This window comes from Mauremys reevesii, linkage group 23 (genome assembly GCF_016161935.1).
Source record: "Mauremys reevesii isolate NIE-2019 linkage group 23, ASM1616193v1, whole genome shotgun sequence".
NCBI lineage: Eukaryota > Metazoa > Chordata > Testudines > Geoemydidae > Mauremys > Mauremys reevesii.
The window spans coordinates 14013496-14030525 of NC_052645.1; the positions used below are offsets into that span (position 1 = coordinate 14013496).

General features: G+C 47.4%; 1 protein-coding gene across 1 annotated transcript in view; it reads right to left on the bottom strand.

Moving 5' to 3' along the window:
- ARID1A (AT-rich interaction domain 1A) overlaps positions 1 to 15926 on the bottom strand; it is a 78683-nt gene extending 62757 nt beyond the window's left edge. Inside the window, exon 1 of the mRNA XM_039511189.1 lies at positions 14787 to 15926. Coding sequence (XP_039367123.1) covers positions 14787 to 15926 — 1140 coding nt within the window. The remainder of the gene's footprint in view (positions 1 to 14786) is intronic.
- Between the last annotated feature and the right edge of the window lie 1104 nt (positions 15927 to 17030).

Genomic DNA, 17030 nt, shown 5'->3' on the forward strand with positions numbered 1-17030 from the left:
GGGTGGGTGAACAGACAGTGTCTGGGCTGGTGAACTGTCAGTAAAATTTACAAGGCTGGCACAATACTGACCCACTAGGGTGTTGTGAGGTTTAATTTATAATTTTAAAAAGTTACAAGCTCCCAGGGATTCCTACAGAAGTGCAAAGTACTGCAAAACAGAAGAATGCAACGCATTAATCTGTTCTAGAAGTACAGCTGTTAGAGGCTACCTCATCCCAGCATCCAGCGTTCCATCGTGTCCAGAGTAGCTGCCTGACTTAATAACAATGGAGCACTGGATGCTGGGTGGCACCGATAGTTTCTAGAGGACCACACTTTGGAATCTCCTTGGAAGCAGAACTTTTGCTACAGCAAAAGATCCAAGTACATACCAGACAAGTTTCATTTTCAGCTGAGCCTAACCAAACATGGAGGAAGGCTAACACAATATATGAAAGCTGGGCCTAGGAAGTAAACTGAACCTGTGTGTTTTTCCTCCCTCACCGACTTAAATTAATCCAATGAACAATACAAAAAAAAAAAAAAAACCCTGAACATTCATACTACTGGTGCTAGATTTATTCCTAAAGTCCTTGAATTCAAGTTCTGCTGGTCACTCTCAAAATCCAGTGGTGGACTAAGTAAAGTCAAGGCAGCGGACACTGCTCCTGCTAGTTTGCAATGGGGTATCAGTGTGGTGCAGACAGATCCAAAGGAGATTACCTGCCACATACTACTCCTCCTCAAGCCCGCCTGCCTGCTAGTGTACAAAGTGGTTCTGACAAGGTTCAGGACAATGTGAATTCTGCTGTCTTAACATAAAAGGGAGGAGAAAACAAATAGCCTCACAATCAAGAGGTGAGCAATAGCTTTGTACTCAGGAAAGCCCACACCAAAAGCCTTCTGCCACTCTAGTTGGAAACACCACTAATTTCACCTCCTTAGGATAAAAAAAAAAAAAAAAAAATTACCAACTGCTGTGGGCAAGAGAAGAAGATACCTGTATTTACCAGTGATGCAGCTTGAGGTCTTTAACAAATAACGACTTTCCAGCATTTATAACCAAGTAACCTGTTTGCATCCAAAAGCTGCACTCATGTCTACCCTAGTGAGAAAAGAGGCGGCTGGGGAAGGAAAGACACTGTGTGGGAAAGAGCTGCACCCAAGCCTTTGCTGTCAGAGAGTAGCAAGGACACTCCAGCACAGCCTTAAAGCCAACACCATACTGATTCCGATATGTTACTCTTGGCAAGCCTTATGTGAATCCCAATCCTAGAGAGAGAGACATCCTAGGGTAGGTCCTAAATACAAACTGGATATGTACTTTTCATAAGCTTTAAATGCCAGGTTACAGCAATCCTGAAACCTAAGTTGTGATGAGTTTCCTTTAGTTTTCTTGGTCTTTCCTTCTGTCTGTGAGCTTCTATCTCCACATCAGCCCAGGCATTAAATGAACTGCTTTTAAAGCAAAGTTAGCAACCCTGCAAGTTGTTTAACAAGTTAAAAAGGAGAGCGAGCGTGAGCTGGCTGCTGGCGAGCAGATGCCAAAATTAATTACTGTGCCAATGCCAGGGGGAGAGGAGGAACAGCCAACGCGGCAAACTCTTCACTGGTTTCAGGAACAGGTATAACAAGAAACCATAAGGCAACAAATGAAAAAGGAAAGCAAGACATGACTATTACACCTTTTCAGAAGTAGCAATTCAACAGTGAAGTGCTACGTGCAGCATAAATCAGCAGATTCAAAGCAAACACTGATCTTTGTGCACCATCCAGAATACTACAGCTGAAAAAAACAATGCACTTTAAAAGATGCTACCCCCATCACTAAGTCACAAAAGTAACATTTTGTGCATCAGATTTCCTGGTACCCTGTCGGATGGGTCTTATTAGAATCAAGTTTTCTTCCCCTTTCCTTCCCTGAAAGTTGCATTAGGCCAATGTTTTGTGCTCTACTTCAGAGTCAGGGAATTGGGAGAAGATGAGTGTTAAGGGCTGATGTGGGTAGCTGGAGGGCTGAACAGGAGCACCCATCTGCTCTAGTATATTTTATAAGGCAGTAACATTACTTCCCTTGATTTTAAGAACTTCCATACCAAATGTGCTGCATATGGTTTTTCAGCAGAAGTTTTTCCTTTAGTGAGGAGCAGTCTAGTCACCTTTGAGTGGAAAGAACAAGTTTCTTCATCTCCAACACGTCACAAGAACTAAGAGGCAGGGTTTGCAGAGATATTTTGGGAATATCTGTAGAGTACAGACAAATGGGTTATCCAGGATGGGTCTACTGCAACCATTTCCATTCGCTTATCCCTGACTACTGGAAGATCATCTTCGGTCAAATGTTTTACTAGTTTTTCCTTCCTCCAGCACATTAATTGCAGGAGTGCCTTTTAAACAAATCATTATTCTTATTACGTTGCTACTGTTCTCCAACATGCATCATCAATACACTCAGGTTTAGCGTGCTGCAGCCATCAGCGGGAGATGTTTAATGTTTTTATGTATTGCAAACACATCCCATTCCAGGAAAATTAAGGCCTTCCATCGGAAGTGCCATACACAATTACAATAGAAGCATGAAGGAAAAAGACTGGCATGCTCCATAAAACGGTAGCTTCCTAGAAACCAGACTGGCATACTATCAAGGTGTAATCCCATTCCTAGAGAGGACAGACGGCTACTGGTTAGGGCAGTAGCCTGGATTTGGGAGATCTGGCCTCAAATCCCTGCTCTGCCACAGACTTTCTGTGCGATCCTAATCACGTCCCTTACACTCTCTGTGCCTTAGTTCCCTATCTGTAAAGTGGGGGCCAACAGGATTTCCGTACCTCACAGGGGTAAGGAGGATAAATACATGACAGATTGTGTGGTGCTCAGATACTACTGTAAGGGGGAACAGGGGGGACAACGACATACAAATACCCAAGATAGGTTCCCATCCCATACAGTCACAAGTTACAATAGCTGGCTGTATCTATTACACATGCGTAATTAATAGGCCTGGGCCTTTTTCCAAGCGTTATGAATGGGCACAAGAATCACCAATCCTATATGGAACAACAGTTGAATGGACAAAATAAATAAATAAAGCCACCAATCCACAGTGTATAGTTTGAATACTTCAAAAGCCACTTTGTCACACCATGTGCAGTCAAGCACAGTTAAAGCACTATAAAAAGGCCATTTCTGCATGTCCATGAGCATCTATGGATGTGCAGGCCTAGCTAACACACCAGCCTCGAATGCAGGGTCTTATGCAAGTTTGATAACATTACCCAAGTAACCAAAAAAGTTACAAGTTAAAAAAAAATAAAAATAAATACAAAAAAACAACTACTTTCAGCAATTCAGCCATTTAAATGTTTATTCTAAAGAAGGGAAGTGGTCTTCTTCAAACTATTCCATGGCTAGCACATTTGAGGAAGACCTAGCTAGCTGGCTACTAGAGTTTAATTATTTACACCAAGTTAATAAATACCAGATACTCCTTCTAAATCTGTACAGGGTGCATAGTCCTATAGTCGTTTGGACTTTAAATCCACTGCTTGATAGTCATGGAGAGCAAGACATGAAACCTGAGCGCAGGAAGGATCCCACGCAGCAAGAGAACACTGCGTATGCAGCATAGGCCTGTTCAGTCCTGGAACAAGTTCAGATGTTACAACAAGAATAGTCAAGTTCCTTCTGCTCAACCCCAAGTGAGCATTAAGAGAAAAAAAACACACTGTTCACAATTTGTTAACTGGCAGGTTCTCCTCAACGGACCAGAAGAGAGCTATGCAGCCAGCTACAGAGCTGTGCAGCCACCTACAGGGGGCATCATACCAAGAAGTCACTTCCTCATTTGGGAAAGACTACAGGATTCATTTCCTCCTCTCACTAGATGTGATAGAAGCAAGCAGCCCTAGCTCCATTTTAGTATTCTCAGGGCAGCTCTACACCACAGGGCTAAGTCGACCTAGGTTACGGAACTCCAGCGACGTGACTAACCTAGCTGCAGTCGACATACCTTAGGTCGACTTATTGCGGTGCCTACACCACGCTGGGTCGACAGGAGAAACTCTCCCATCGACTTTCCTTATACTTCTCATTCCAGTGGAGTACCAGAGTCGACAGGAAAGCGATCAGCGGTCGATTTAGCAGGTTTTCACTAGACCTGCTAAATCGACCCCCGGTTGGATCGATCACCAAGCATCGGTCCCCAGGGAAGTGGAGACAAGCCCTCAGTATTAGCCTGAAGAGAGAAACCTAAGTCCAATGTCAGATTTTAGATAATATTCAATATTCAATAATATTCAGCAGGAAATAAGGATGACAGACAGTTCTTTTCTCCCAGATGGGGAGCTCCATCCTCCCTTATAATCACATGAACCTGGCTCCCCCAAGCTCCGCAGCAGAATTTGGAGCCCACAAACAAGGAGAAACAGGCTACTTTAGTCTAGGTACAAACTGAGGCAATTTCTATATTTTATGGTAACTGAAGAGATGGTTCTAAACATTCACATCACCACAGAGGCCAGGATCATTCCTCCAATCCCATAACAAAAAAAAACAACACCATGTTCCCAAGGAATCTTCCACGTCCTGGTAAGAAACCCAATAATTCAGGCTGTTAAAAAAAAATTAAAATAAAAAAAGAACTTGTGGGCCCTGATTTTGCTGTGGAAACTGCAAGTGCGCGCACACACACCAATTTACTTGTTGCAAATGAGAGAGGCATTGCGACTCGGTGCACAGGGTCACACCAACACACTCAAATTTGACCCAGCCGTCCCTCCGTCATGCTTGCCTTTGAGAACCAAGTGGGATACACAACTTCTTTTCTGTGCTGCTGCCCTTCTTTGGGAGACAGGCTACTTGCCTTGGAAGAAGGTGCTAGAGCTTTCCTGTGGATATGCACACAGAGCTGGTGCTCCTTGTGTGGATACCCAGAGGGGTCTTCATTCCTCATCAGCAAAGCGGTTGAGGGGAAGCCTAAGACAATACCCCTAGAGCAGTGTCAGCTTATTGCCACGCTGGTGTCTGACTGTGCTAAAACCACAACTTTAACAAAAGCATGGTCACAACTTTTCAACCAACCCTTCCCCAGGCCCAAATTCAAGATTTTCTTACCAGCCTTACCAATTCTCTCATCCTACCTCATGGGGCCCTGAATCCCTCTAAGGGCTTGTCTACACATGGATAGTTATAGCAGTACAAAAACCTATTCAGAAGCCGATCAAAGTTAAAGCAGTGCAACCCCTTAACGTGGACAGATGAACTGGCTGTATACATATACACACCAGGGTTGTACCATTAATTAAATCTGTATAAAAATAATGCCCCTAACCTAAACATTATATCAATACATACAACAGTTTAGACCACACCTAAGCAGGAAGGATTAGATAGGACTCCCTTTAAAAACAGAGGGGATGCTACTGAATTCTCTCATTGGCTCTAGAAGCTGGAACTCAAACCTGCACCTAGGACCATTGTTCTAGGGCAGGACAGAGAACTGTCCCAGGGACTGAATTTCAGCTCCATTGCTATCTACCCACTGGAGTACTGTTGAGGTGATCCTAAACTCTCAGCAATGTATTTAACACATTAAAAACCTACGTGAAAGTTACACGCTCAAGTTAGGTTGCATGTGCAGTCTAAGTTTTGCCCCCACCTGTGTACGTATTCTTATTTCTTCCCACAGGACTCTTGCCTCATTCCGTGCCTGCAATGAGTCAAGATTGTGATATAGACGAGGCTGCGTGTAGGCACCCTGCCCTATTTGTTGCAAGAGACAGAAGGTGTATAACAAATGAGGCAGAAGACTACAGGAAGAAAAAAGTATGGTCTTATGGTTAAGACAGGTGGAATGCCATACCCCAGAGGAATTCTCTTCTGTATTTGCCTTTGCAACATTTTTCCTATGAGATGCCAAATAAGTCACTAAACTAAAATGTTGGCAGGGGGCACTAGTTGTATAGGCCTCATTTCTGGGGGTCCCAATATGACACACCCAGGGTCTAACATACAGAAGTTTTAAGCACTTAACTGCAACTGAAGTCAACAGGAGTCGTGGTCACTCAGCACCGAGGCCTAGAGGAACGAGTTGACGGCTGGGAGTCAGGTGATACCATTTCTCCTCCTCCGTGGGGAAGAGGGTGAGAGAAAAAAAATGGCCCACTATGAGCTCAGGGAGTTCCCCTCTCCTCCCGGTTCTCCCACTGCATACGTGAAGGTGTGGTAGAGCAGTGCCCTGGATCCATCTTTTTAGAAATGTGTGTGCAATTCTTTTGGCAGACTACCGAAGTTGTGCTGACACCACATAGGAAGTGGAGATTTTCAGGTTTTCCCTCAGACAAACCCATATGGAATTTCACAGAACAAAGAAAAGGCACATCTCTGGCCACAGGTCTCTTCTTGTCAAATTCCAACAGCCTGCTATGAAGTCACAAGATTATTTTATAATGAAAGTGTTAGGAAAGCCAATAGGGAACATTTTAAGATCTGCATGATATACTGCCTTAGTACTAACTTGCAATTCAGAGGCTTGGTCTAACACTACAAACTTATGTTGGTATAACTAGCTCTCTTAGGGATGTGGATTTTCCATGCCCCTGAGCAATGCAGTTACACCAACCTAACCCCCAGTGTAGACAGCGCTATGTTGATGGGAGGGCTTCTTCTATCAACAAAAGTTACTGCCTCTTGGGGAGGTGGAGTATTTATGCTAACGGGAAACAGTCTAGACATAGAAGGTATAGACAAACTCACAGTTAGTACCAGCTCAGAACAGTCAGAGTTGTCAATAGTTATAGTTAGCAACTTCATTTCTGGTCTTTGAGAATATTCCAATCACAATAGTTATGTTATGGGAAGATCAACATACTGGTTACTGCACATGAAACTGGAAAAACCCTGTTCCTCCATAATAACCACTAATGTTTTACTTCTACACACAGGTTTCTTATGACAGTTTAACGAAAAAAAGCCACCCTCCCACCAGGAATGGGGGGGCGGGGGGAGAAAGGGTACATATCACCTTGTTATTCACCTTCCCCCCCCCACCAGCCCCCAAAAAGGAGATGGCACTGGAACCCCAGCTTCCATCTGCAATATCATTTTACTCTGGAGTATCTAAAACAAGGAATTATTTGTACAAGAACTATGACATAGCTTTTATTATTGTTTACCTACCATTACACAGCATCTTATACATTTCACTACAGAAAGCTCACATGTACATATTGACAGCTCAGCAAGTGTTTACACAATGCTCAGAGACACTCCAGAAAGGGACACACACACACACACTTGCAAATGCCTCTTCCTCACTGCTGAGCTATGACAAGAACTGGGAGTGCAGGTGTATAGAGAAGAGGAAGAAATATGAACTCCTCCCCAATCCCTATTGCATATTTACACCACATGGTTAGATCACTACAGGAACAAGGAAAGTATGCACATGAGATCAACCCTGAAAGAAGTGGCTGTTCCTGTTCCAGCCCTTACCAAAACTACTCTGTCATTCTGCAAACCACCTACAGCTGGTTTGGGCACTGTGTTTCTTTAGACACAGAGCACCATAAAAAGCTGTGGGTGTTTTGTTTTGTTTTTAAATGTATTATATTTTAAAAAAATCCTATATTAAATGGACCAAAGGCCTTGTGATTAAGGTATAGGTCTGGGAGGCAGAAGACCTAGCTTCTATTCTCAGCTCTGTTACAGACTTGCTGCATCACCTTGGCAAGTCACTTAACCTCTGTGCCACAGCCTCCCCCTTCTGTAAAAGGATTACCACCACCAGAGTGCAAGACTGGAACGGAAAGATGTGTGCTCCAGTGGCAAGCTTTCCCTAGGAAGTAGTGGACTGCCCCAGACTACCAACTTCAACAGAATTTCAGCTTTTAAAAAGAAGTTTAAGTTTATACCCATAATATTGTAAAGATGACATTCAGTTCATGTGTAGAAGTCTTCCTGAGCCTACAGAAAACAGCTCCGATCTCTTTGCAGCTGCTCAGTTTGCCCAAGTCAATAAGGGCACAAAACTAAAAAAGACAGTCAATTTCTCTATCATCATCCAGGCAGGTGGACAGTAGAAAAAATGACAAGACCTGTGTCGGTTCCACTCACCTTCCCAAATAGCAACAGGGAACAATAACTTCCACCCTCCCATCTTTCACCTCTAGCTGGTAGGTTTAAGACTTTGGCTAGCAAGTGACTGGTACATTTTCCTCAATCCATGTGCATTTCCCCTTTATACATAAGGGGCTGCCCCAAGAAGTTTACAATGAACTTTTTTATTTTTTAAATTGACTAATTTCAAAAAAAATTAAGTTTGACATAGCACCTTTTAGAGAGCATGCACTGATTCTTAAGTTCCTGGTTTAAAAAAAAAATGGAGGGGGGGAGGAGAAGCTATTGTACTCCCCTGCTGATGTTTATAAGGGTCTTTGCAGGAGGGGCTGTGGGTGGGTCTAGCAGCAATATCAAAACACTGTCAGGCCCACCCCTCTTCTCCTTCACTTTGCACATGCCTGCCCCTTCCGTTTTAGCTTTACTACTGGGACTACTGTCATGCAGGTGAACTTCTCCCCAGAGCAGTGCATGAGACAGCAAATGCAACTGAGCACGCCAATAAACTGCCCATATACAAGTGCCATCAAATATACCAAGTAAACAAACCGGGGAGAAAAAAGGTACTTGTAATGTTCCTGTAGGTACAGGTAATATACCTGTAATGTTCCAGTTATAGTGATTGTAGATATTACCTGTAAGATCAGCAGGTACAGATTTTTCAGGCGGAAAGGGAATTTCCAAGTTGGTATCCCTTTGAGCACAATAGCAAGGACACTGGTGGAGAAGCAGTAGGTGTTGTAACACCAAGACAGCATGGGGGCCTGTGTTATTTCATGCTCCCTTTTAAGTTTTCATTTGTTTTTAAGAAAAGCAGCTGGGTTGTTTGTTGCAAGGCATGCATGTTAATGCCCGTGGAAGGTTGGTAGATATTTACTAATGATATCCTCAGATGAAAGGTGCGATATCAGCCCAAAGTATCCTTGGAAGCTTAGTACCTTCATGATTTAAAAAGGCAGCGATATTCGAAAATACTTGTTAAAAAAAAGGAACATTCTTCCCACATCCCTGCGACCTCCTACCATGATGGGAGAGAGATCTGGTACATATTTTTCTAGAGTATTATTGAAAAAACATTCACCGTACTAGCATTACGGCCTAGTGTTTTAACAAGTCAAGTGGAATGACAATGGAACTAGACTGACAGTGATAGGAAACTGTTTGCCGAAGATTGTTTAAAAAAAAAAGTTAATAAAGTGACACCTGCCCCTGTCCCCACTCTACTCCCACCCCAAACTCCAGAGGGCACATTCTATTAGTATCTTGGCAATAATAGCAGCACCACAGGAGTTACCATACACAAAAAGGTGATCTCACTACCCCCATGCAGAGTAATAAATAAGCACTTATGTAATGCCCTTCACTTGTAGACCTCAGCATATTTTATTAAGGTGGGCAAGCATTATTAAACCCACATCAGCTAAGTAACGAAGGCACAGAGTGATTACGCGAATTGTCCAAGGTTATACAGCGTGAGTCAGTGAAAGAGCAGGGAACAAAACCAGACCCCAATTCTGACTCCCATTTGGGTGTCCTATCCACCAGATTATGCTTAAAATATATGGCGCAATACCTATCTCATAGAACTGGAAGGGACCCTGAAAAGTCATCAAGTCCAGCCCCCTGAAAAGTCATCAAGTCCAGCCCCCTGCCTTCACTAGCAGGGCCAAGTACTAATTTTGCCCCAGATCCCTATGTGGCCCCGTCAAGGATTGAACTCACAACCCTGGGTTTAGCAGGCCAATGCTCAAACCACTGAGCTATCCCTCCCCTAGTAGATGCCATTAGTTCATTAGGGCCTCCCAAAGCATATCCTGAAACACCAGCCTCCTAAACACACTTGCACAAAATATTTAAACAGAATGGGGAGGCTAAGGCCTTGTCCACACTAGACCAGTTTAAGTAAAATCATTTAGAAGTTAATCTAGCTAAACTGGTTGAACGTTAAGTGTCTACCTTAGGGGCTTGCACCATTTTAAGAAGTTTTACATTAGGGGCTTACACCAATTTAACTAAGTCAATTTTAAAAATCAACTGAATGAAACCAGTGTACTTTTCTAGCAGAGACAAGGTCTGAAAGTCATTCACAGGCAAGGCCCACATCACAAAAGAATGCCACCTCTCTTTTGTTGTAGAGAACTAATGTTTACTAGACCTTACGGGCAATACAAGACCTGCCAACAATGCAATACTAAGCAAGGAAAAACCCTAAGATAAAAGTGAACAGGAGCCAGGGCTCAATTTCAGATTCCAAGATATCACAGCTCACTGGCACTAAATGGCTCTGTGCTGCCAATTTAGTTTGAAAACCATGTTTTTAACAACATGTTCATGCTTCAGTTGCTACTAAAGTTGAGATTTAAAGTCAACAACTGGGCCCTGAGATTTTTTATTATTATTATTATTAGCATGTAATTGTTTTTAAACCAAGTTCCCTGAACATGTAATAAATGTCTCTGGATGCCAGTACACCTATAAGGAGATTATTCAACATGTGAATATTTAATACAATCCAAAGACATCTCCCATTACAGGAGATGCCTTTTGCTGTAGTTAGTGTTATACCAAAACAAATACCCACCTATCTACTCATTAGAGGAAAGTCTCTTCTTGCAGACAATTTTCTTGAGGATCATTCCGCTCCTCCATCCCACTCTTTTTTCTTTTTAATTTTACTACTACTAATGGGACTGGACAAAGTCCTAGTCCACTACCAAAACCAGCCATACACTACAGAAAAAAAGGTTAGTGTTTATCTTTTCATTCTACTAAGAGTTCTAGAAGTCCTGCATGTGAGATGGCCCAGATTTCCTGCCAGTCATTCCCGTAGACCTCCTGGATCTTCTAGATTCACTTGCTCTGTAAAACAAGTCTTCTAATCTCAATCCAACTCTGCATTTCCAGACTAAAATGGTCATAAGAATGAACAACAAAGTCCCTGCATCTGCCCGATCCATACAGATACAGAATGTCCTGGTATTCACAACTCCGCCCTGGATCAGCTGTGCATTCTTATACGTGACCTATCTGCAAAAGTCTTTAGTGTTGAGAGGGGTTACATGTTGCTGTCAAAACTGTGCACAAGTGAGCAGCTACTCTTAACCTCAAATCAAGGTTTTACATCAAAAAAGTGAAGTAACTCCTAAAGCAAGAGATGGGTAAAAGGGTCTGTACCTCCACCTCATTCATAGGTCATCCTGAGCTTAGAGAATGACATTTATGCTTTTTCCTCTTTATTGTCTGCCTCCCCCCCACCGCCAAGAAACCTAAACATTTTTCTGTTCTGGATGACTATATGAAGGGAGACAACTATACACATTCACCCAAACTCCCTTCCCTTAATCTGGAAGTAGAGGTGGGGGGGGGCACACTGTTCTCTCTCCCCGCCCCCTCTCCAATCTCATCCCACTGAAATTTCTCAGGTAAAAAGTTACTTGATAAGCACCAATTGGCTCACCACTGTTCAAGACAATAATGACATTGAAAGCATTTAGTTTAATCCGATCTAAGAAACAAAACAAGATACACTGTGAGGAGGTTATAACATAGTTTGGGGGTACTATTATTAAACCTACTTCTTGTGGGCAATAGAGAATACGCGTGGAAACCTGTTCCACAATGCCAGGCAACAGGGTTTTCACAACGTGAAAAGGAATTGTGTGCGTTTATGTCTGATAATCCTTGGCACATAGAACTTTTTAATAGAGGCGATTTGCGCTGTCTAAAAGTCACTTTCACTCCCAAAACACCAAACATACACTCACTAATAATTTGAGTTGATGGGACTAGAAGGCTCACACATATTAAACCAGGATTTCTCAAACAGGGGTCACCGCTTAGGTAGGGAAAGCCCCTGGCGGGCCGGGCCAGTGTGTTTACCTGACCCATCCGCAGGTCCGGCTGATAGCGGCTCCCACTGGCCGTGGAATGCTGCTCCGGGCCAATGGGAGCTGCTGGAAGCCCCTTCCAGCAGCTCCCATTGGCCCAGAGCAGCACTTCCAGCAGCTCTCATTGACCCGAAGCAGCGATCCACGGCCAGTGGGAGCCACAATTGGCTGGACCTGTGGACTGGGCAGGTAAACACACCAGCCCAGCCCGCCAGGGGCTTTCCCTATACAAGCAGCGACCCCTGTTTGAGAAACCCTGTATTAAACTGAATGCCTGGAGTATTAATTATAACCAGACCAGACTTTCACCCTCCAGGGGACATAAGGGCTGGGGGGGAAGAGGGGAGGGCTGTTTTTTAAACTAAGTTTTTGAAAGTTTCTATCACAGAATCACAACCATGCTATTCATAAACCAAATAGGTCCATGAGACAGATTTTTACTCCAGTGCAAACAAACAGTTTAATCTTGGGCTGTGGTTTAGTGCCCATCGAATCCAGGTTGAATTTTGTGTTTTGTAAAAAAAATTTCCTCAGTAGGGCACCAGTTTACATGGCACATTTATGCAACTATCTTGCAAATACATAGGGTTGTATTGCCCAGGAACTCAAATATTTACCCAGAATAGTTACTACAAGTTGCATGTGGACAATGTGGTGACCACAGCAGTGATAAGAGCCACTTCTCCTAGAAAACACACTATTTCAATGTAACAGAGAACACACAGTTAAGCTGAAGCAGACATCACTATCAATTATAAAGGAACAAAACTTACACTAAGTTTTCAGAGCCACAGAAAAGAAGGATTGAGCAAGAAGGGAAAACTCTGGAGCTGCATGTCACACTCCAGAGTATCAAATGTCTCTGACCTAGGGCTAGCAATGAGAACAGGCAGGGTATGGGCAGAGAGAGAAGTCTGTCAGTCCTGCACAAGGCCATTACACATTCAGATCTAAGACATGTAAACACAGCGCAAGAGATTATCTGCAAACTCTGATTAAGAACAGATATGAACAGAATGTTAGCATCACTGTCCCAATATCCAAAATGTCTGACTTACATGTAGCTGAAAGTGCTATAGCACATTTGTATTGCTGGCATTAGTTATATTTCCAGCAAATGAACAACAAAAACATTTATAGACTCTTTTACCCTGCCCCCACTTCTCTCCAAAAAGTAGGAATTTACAATATAGTCAGGACCAACAGTTCCAGGTATTTTATGTTTAATGTCACTATAATAAACAATTGTTCCTTCCGAACTTAAGTAAAATTAATATAGTGATTTAAAAAAAAAATCTCTTTAAACGTAGTGAAGGAGTTAGGCCAGGCCTGTACTTTAAGAGAAAACTCAATATGAAAAAGTGTTAATTGGTAATTCACCATTTCTAGTGCTGCAGCTACAAATGCTTTTTAAAAGGTTTCTAACATACCCCATAAAAGCCCCACATTCACGATCTGATAATGAACCCAGCCAAGCCATTTCATTTCTAAAATGGGTCAAAATTAGTCAGGAATAAATGCATCCTTAGATTCCATCAAAGAAATCCTTTATACCAATGGGAATGTCACATAACCAAAACAAACAGCACGCTCATTGTACAGAGAGCCCCTGCTACTGTTCTGACAACACAGAATCTATTCCAGGCTGTATAAAACATAACAAGCAAAATAAATCCAAGGTACAAACAAAATGCCATTGGCCTCCTCTTTTGTTTCAGGCACAATACAACAAGGGCAGCCTGTCTGGAACTCTGCTCCTGCTGATACAGTATTGCTACTGAACTTCCTCAAGGTCACAGCCAATTTCAGCTGTGGAATAAAGAGGCAGATAGTGGCACTGATGGTTTGGGTTATGGCTGGCAGAAAAGCAGAGTGTAAAAGTTTATGAGCTCATCAGGATTGTTGTACCATTACATCAGAGGCAATTATAAATGGCCAAGAGGAGGAGATGGGGAGCCAATCAGATCACAGATAGGATGTCAACCTAAGACCAACTGTCTCCTGGCTTTGACAGAAGGATTTTACCTCCATAATTCAAATCCCAAACCAAAGCAATCTGCACTTACTACTCCAATCACTGAACTGTTCACCAGCACTTCCAGGGAGAGGCCCAGGCCACTGGGCTAACCAAGAGACCGCTCAGGAAAATGGCCACAGCTAACCCGGGCAAGCTGCAGCTGCCCAAAACAGGTCACTTCCCACCTTCCTACCCCCAGGAAGTGCAAAGGCCCCTCGCTTGGAGCAAGAAGAGGGAAGAAGAGAGTGTAATGGGGGCAAATGTCTAAGTGCTGCTCTGCAGAGCTCCCACTACCTCTACTGATGGCACCCCTTCCCTCGCCCAACAACCAGGAGCTCAGCTACCCACCTCCACCCCACGCACCACGGTGCCAGGCCCTTCCTCCACCCAGGGGCTCCCTCCATCTCCCCCCCAGAGCCCCCAAGGCAGGCAGGGGAAGTGGGAAGGAGAAGGCACCTCTCTGGAAGCCTCGCACAAAGGCTGGAAGGGGAGGAAGGGAAGGCAGAGAGGCAGCCATTTTAGAGAGAGAAAGACACAGACAATGGCAGCTCCCCAGCAGTGTGGGTCCAAGTGGGGGAGGGAACCCGTAGGAAATTCGCCCACCTCACCCCCCCTCCATCGCCCCACATGCCCTCATCCCTGCCCCTTATGTGCCCCCCTCTTCCCTTCCCCTCCATTGTCCCCAGCCCCCTCAGCCACCCCACGTGCGCCCAGCCCCTGCCCCTAACCCCAGCCCAGGTCCCCGGCCCCTGCCCCCACACGCCTCCCCCCATGCCAAGCTCTCACCTGCTGGCTCCTAGCGAGCGGCTGCCCCCCTCCAGCGCTGCTGCTCCCGGGGCTCATGGGCGCATGGTGGCTCCTTTGTTGGCCCCCTCCTGTGGCCGTGGCCCAGACCTGGCTGTTGCCCCCGCCGTACTGGGAGGCCATGTCCGCGGCCGGGCCCTTGGCGGCGGCTCCCCCGTCCTGGGGCCCGCTGCTGTAGTCGCCCCCGGGGTAGCCCTGGTAGCCACGGGCTGAGCTGGGGGAGGTAAGCAGCTGGTTGAGGGTGGGGGTAGCGGTGGGCTGCGGGGTGGCGCCCCCTCCTGCCGCTGCCCCGCCGGCGGCCGAGGGCCCCATGGCCCCGAAGCGCTGCTGCTGGAAGGCGGCGGCGGCGGCAGGGGATTTGGCCCCGGCGGCCGCTTGCGCGGGGCTCTGCGTGCTGCCCCGGGGGGAGCTCAGGGCGTAGGCCTGGGGGGGAGGCGGGTAGGCGCCGGCGCTGCGCCCGGCTGCCGCCGGGTAGTAGGAGTTGTACTGGTGGTTGGGGAAGCCGTGCTCGGCGCCGCCATGCGAGTTCTGGGGTGGGGGCGGCCCCGGGGGGGCCCCCGCCGGTCCCGGGTAGGGCTGCTCCAGGCCCCCGCTCTGCAGCGCTGCCATGCCAGTGCTTTGTTGTCCGCCATGTTGGTGGAAGGCAGCCGCGGCGGCGGCAGCGACGGCAGCAGCCTGGGCTCCCCGGCCGTAGGGCTGCCCGAAGCCGTAGGCTGGCGGGGGCAAGGCGGCCGGGTGGGAAGGGGGAGGCTGCTGCTGCGGCGGCGGCGGCTGCTGCTGCGGCGCCCCCACCCCGTCGCTGCTGCCGCCGCCGCCACCGGGCGGCTCCGGGAGGTTATTGTTCAGGGTGGCGGCGGCGGGCCTGGGGCCCGCGTTCCCGTTCGAGCTCTTCAGGTCGGGCTCGGCCCCGGCGTCCCCTCCGTTGCTCTCGGCCCCGTCCTGCAGCTCCTTCCCCGGGGGGCCCTCGCTCTCCGCCTGCTTCTCGCCGCCGCGCTCCGCCACCGCCTCGCCCCCCGCCTCCTCCGGGGGACAATCCCGCTGCTGCGCCTCCGCTTTCTTCAGCTCGGCTGGAGCCGGGGCGCCCAGGCTGCTGGCGGCGGCGGGGGCGACCTGAGCAGCCATGATCACCCCCCTCCCCACCTAGCCACCCCCCCCGGACCCCTGCCCCCGAGCTGCTCCCCTGCCTGGCCGGCCGGCGGGAGGCCTCGCTGCTCTGCTGCTCCCCGCTCAGGCGGCGGCGGGCTCTTCAGGGCAGCGGGGGCTCATTCCCCCCCGGCCTGGCTGGCGAGGCGGGGAGGGCTCCGCTGGGCTGGGCTCCCCGGGGCCTGGCCCCGCTGTGCTCCTCGGTTGCAGCCGGCGGAGAAAGGGGAGGAGGGATCGGGGGGAGGAGGAGGGGGGGGACCCGGGACGGGGCTCCCGGCGTGGGAGAGGCAGGAGGGAGGGGGATACGGCGGGCGAGCGGACCCCGTCCCTGGAGCCGGGTGGTGCGACGGCGGGGCCGGACTAGGCGAGCCGAGCAGCAGCTCCCGACTCTCGTCCGCCGAGTCCTGCTCACTCCGACACGAGGCTCAGCACTGCCATTTTACCCAGCGCCGCGGCGGCCTGCCAAACCCGGAGCGGAGCCCGGCCCGGAGCCTCCCCCCTTCACAAAGGAGGAGCAGGCAGGCCCCGGACGCTTGCAACTCAGCAAGGCTGAGGCCGCTGCCGCACGCAAAACCCGCAGCGGATCCCGCGGAGCCGAGCCCAACCTTCCGCCACAAAAGGAAGCTCCCCTGCTGCGAAACACGGAGCGGATTTCAGCCTTGGCGAAGCGGACTGCTACAGGCTCGCTCTTAAGAAGACCCGCACCAGAGTGTTCCTCTCCCCCTCTGCACTACTGCCCGGCGCATAAAAAGATACCTGCAACCACCAGAAGCTGGTATCCATCCCTGCTAAAGGAGAACAAGTCGAAGTTTACTAAGCACAGGTCTGGGAGCCAGGACTCCTGGGGTCTATTCTAACTGTGGAAGGCAGGAGTGCTGGGTTTGCCCCCAGAACTGGGATGTTATGCTGGGCACAGGACCAGACATGGCTGGAGTCTGGAGTACAGGAATATGCAGGCTGGTTCTGTCCAGTGGCCCATTCCATCCAGCATCCTGTCTGCAACATGCTAGTTCCAGATGCTTTAATGGAAGGTACAAGCACTCTAAATTGGATAATTAGGGAATAAGATGCTCTGAGGGATGT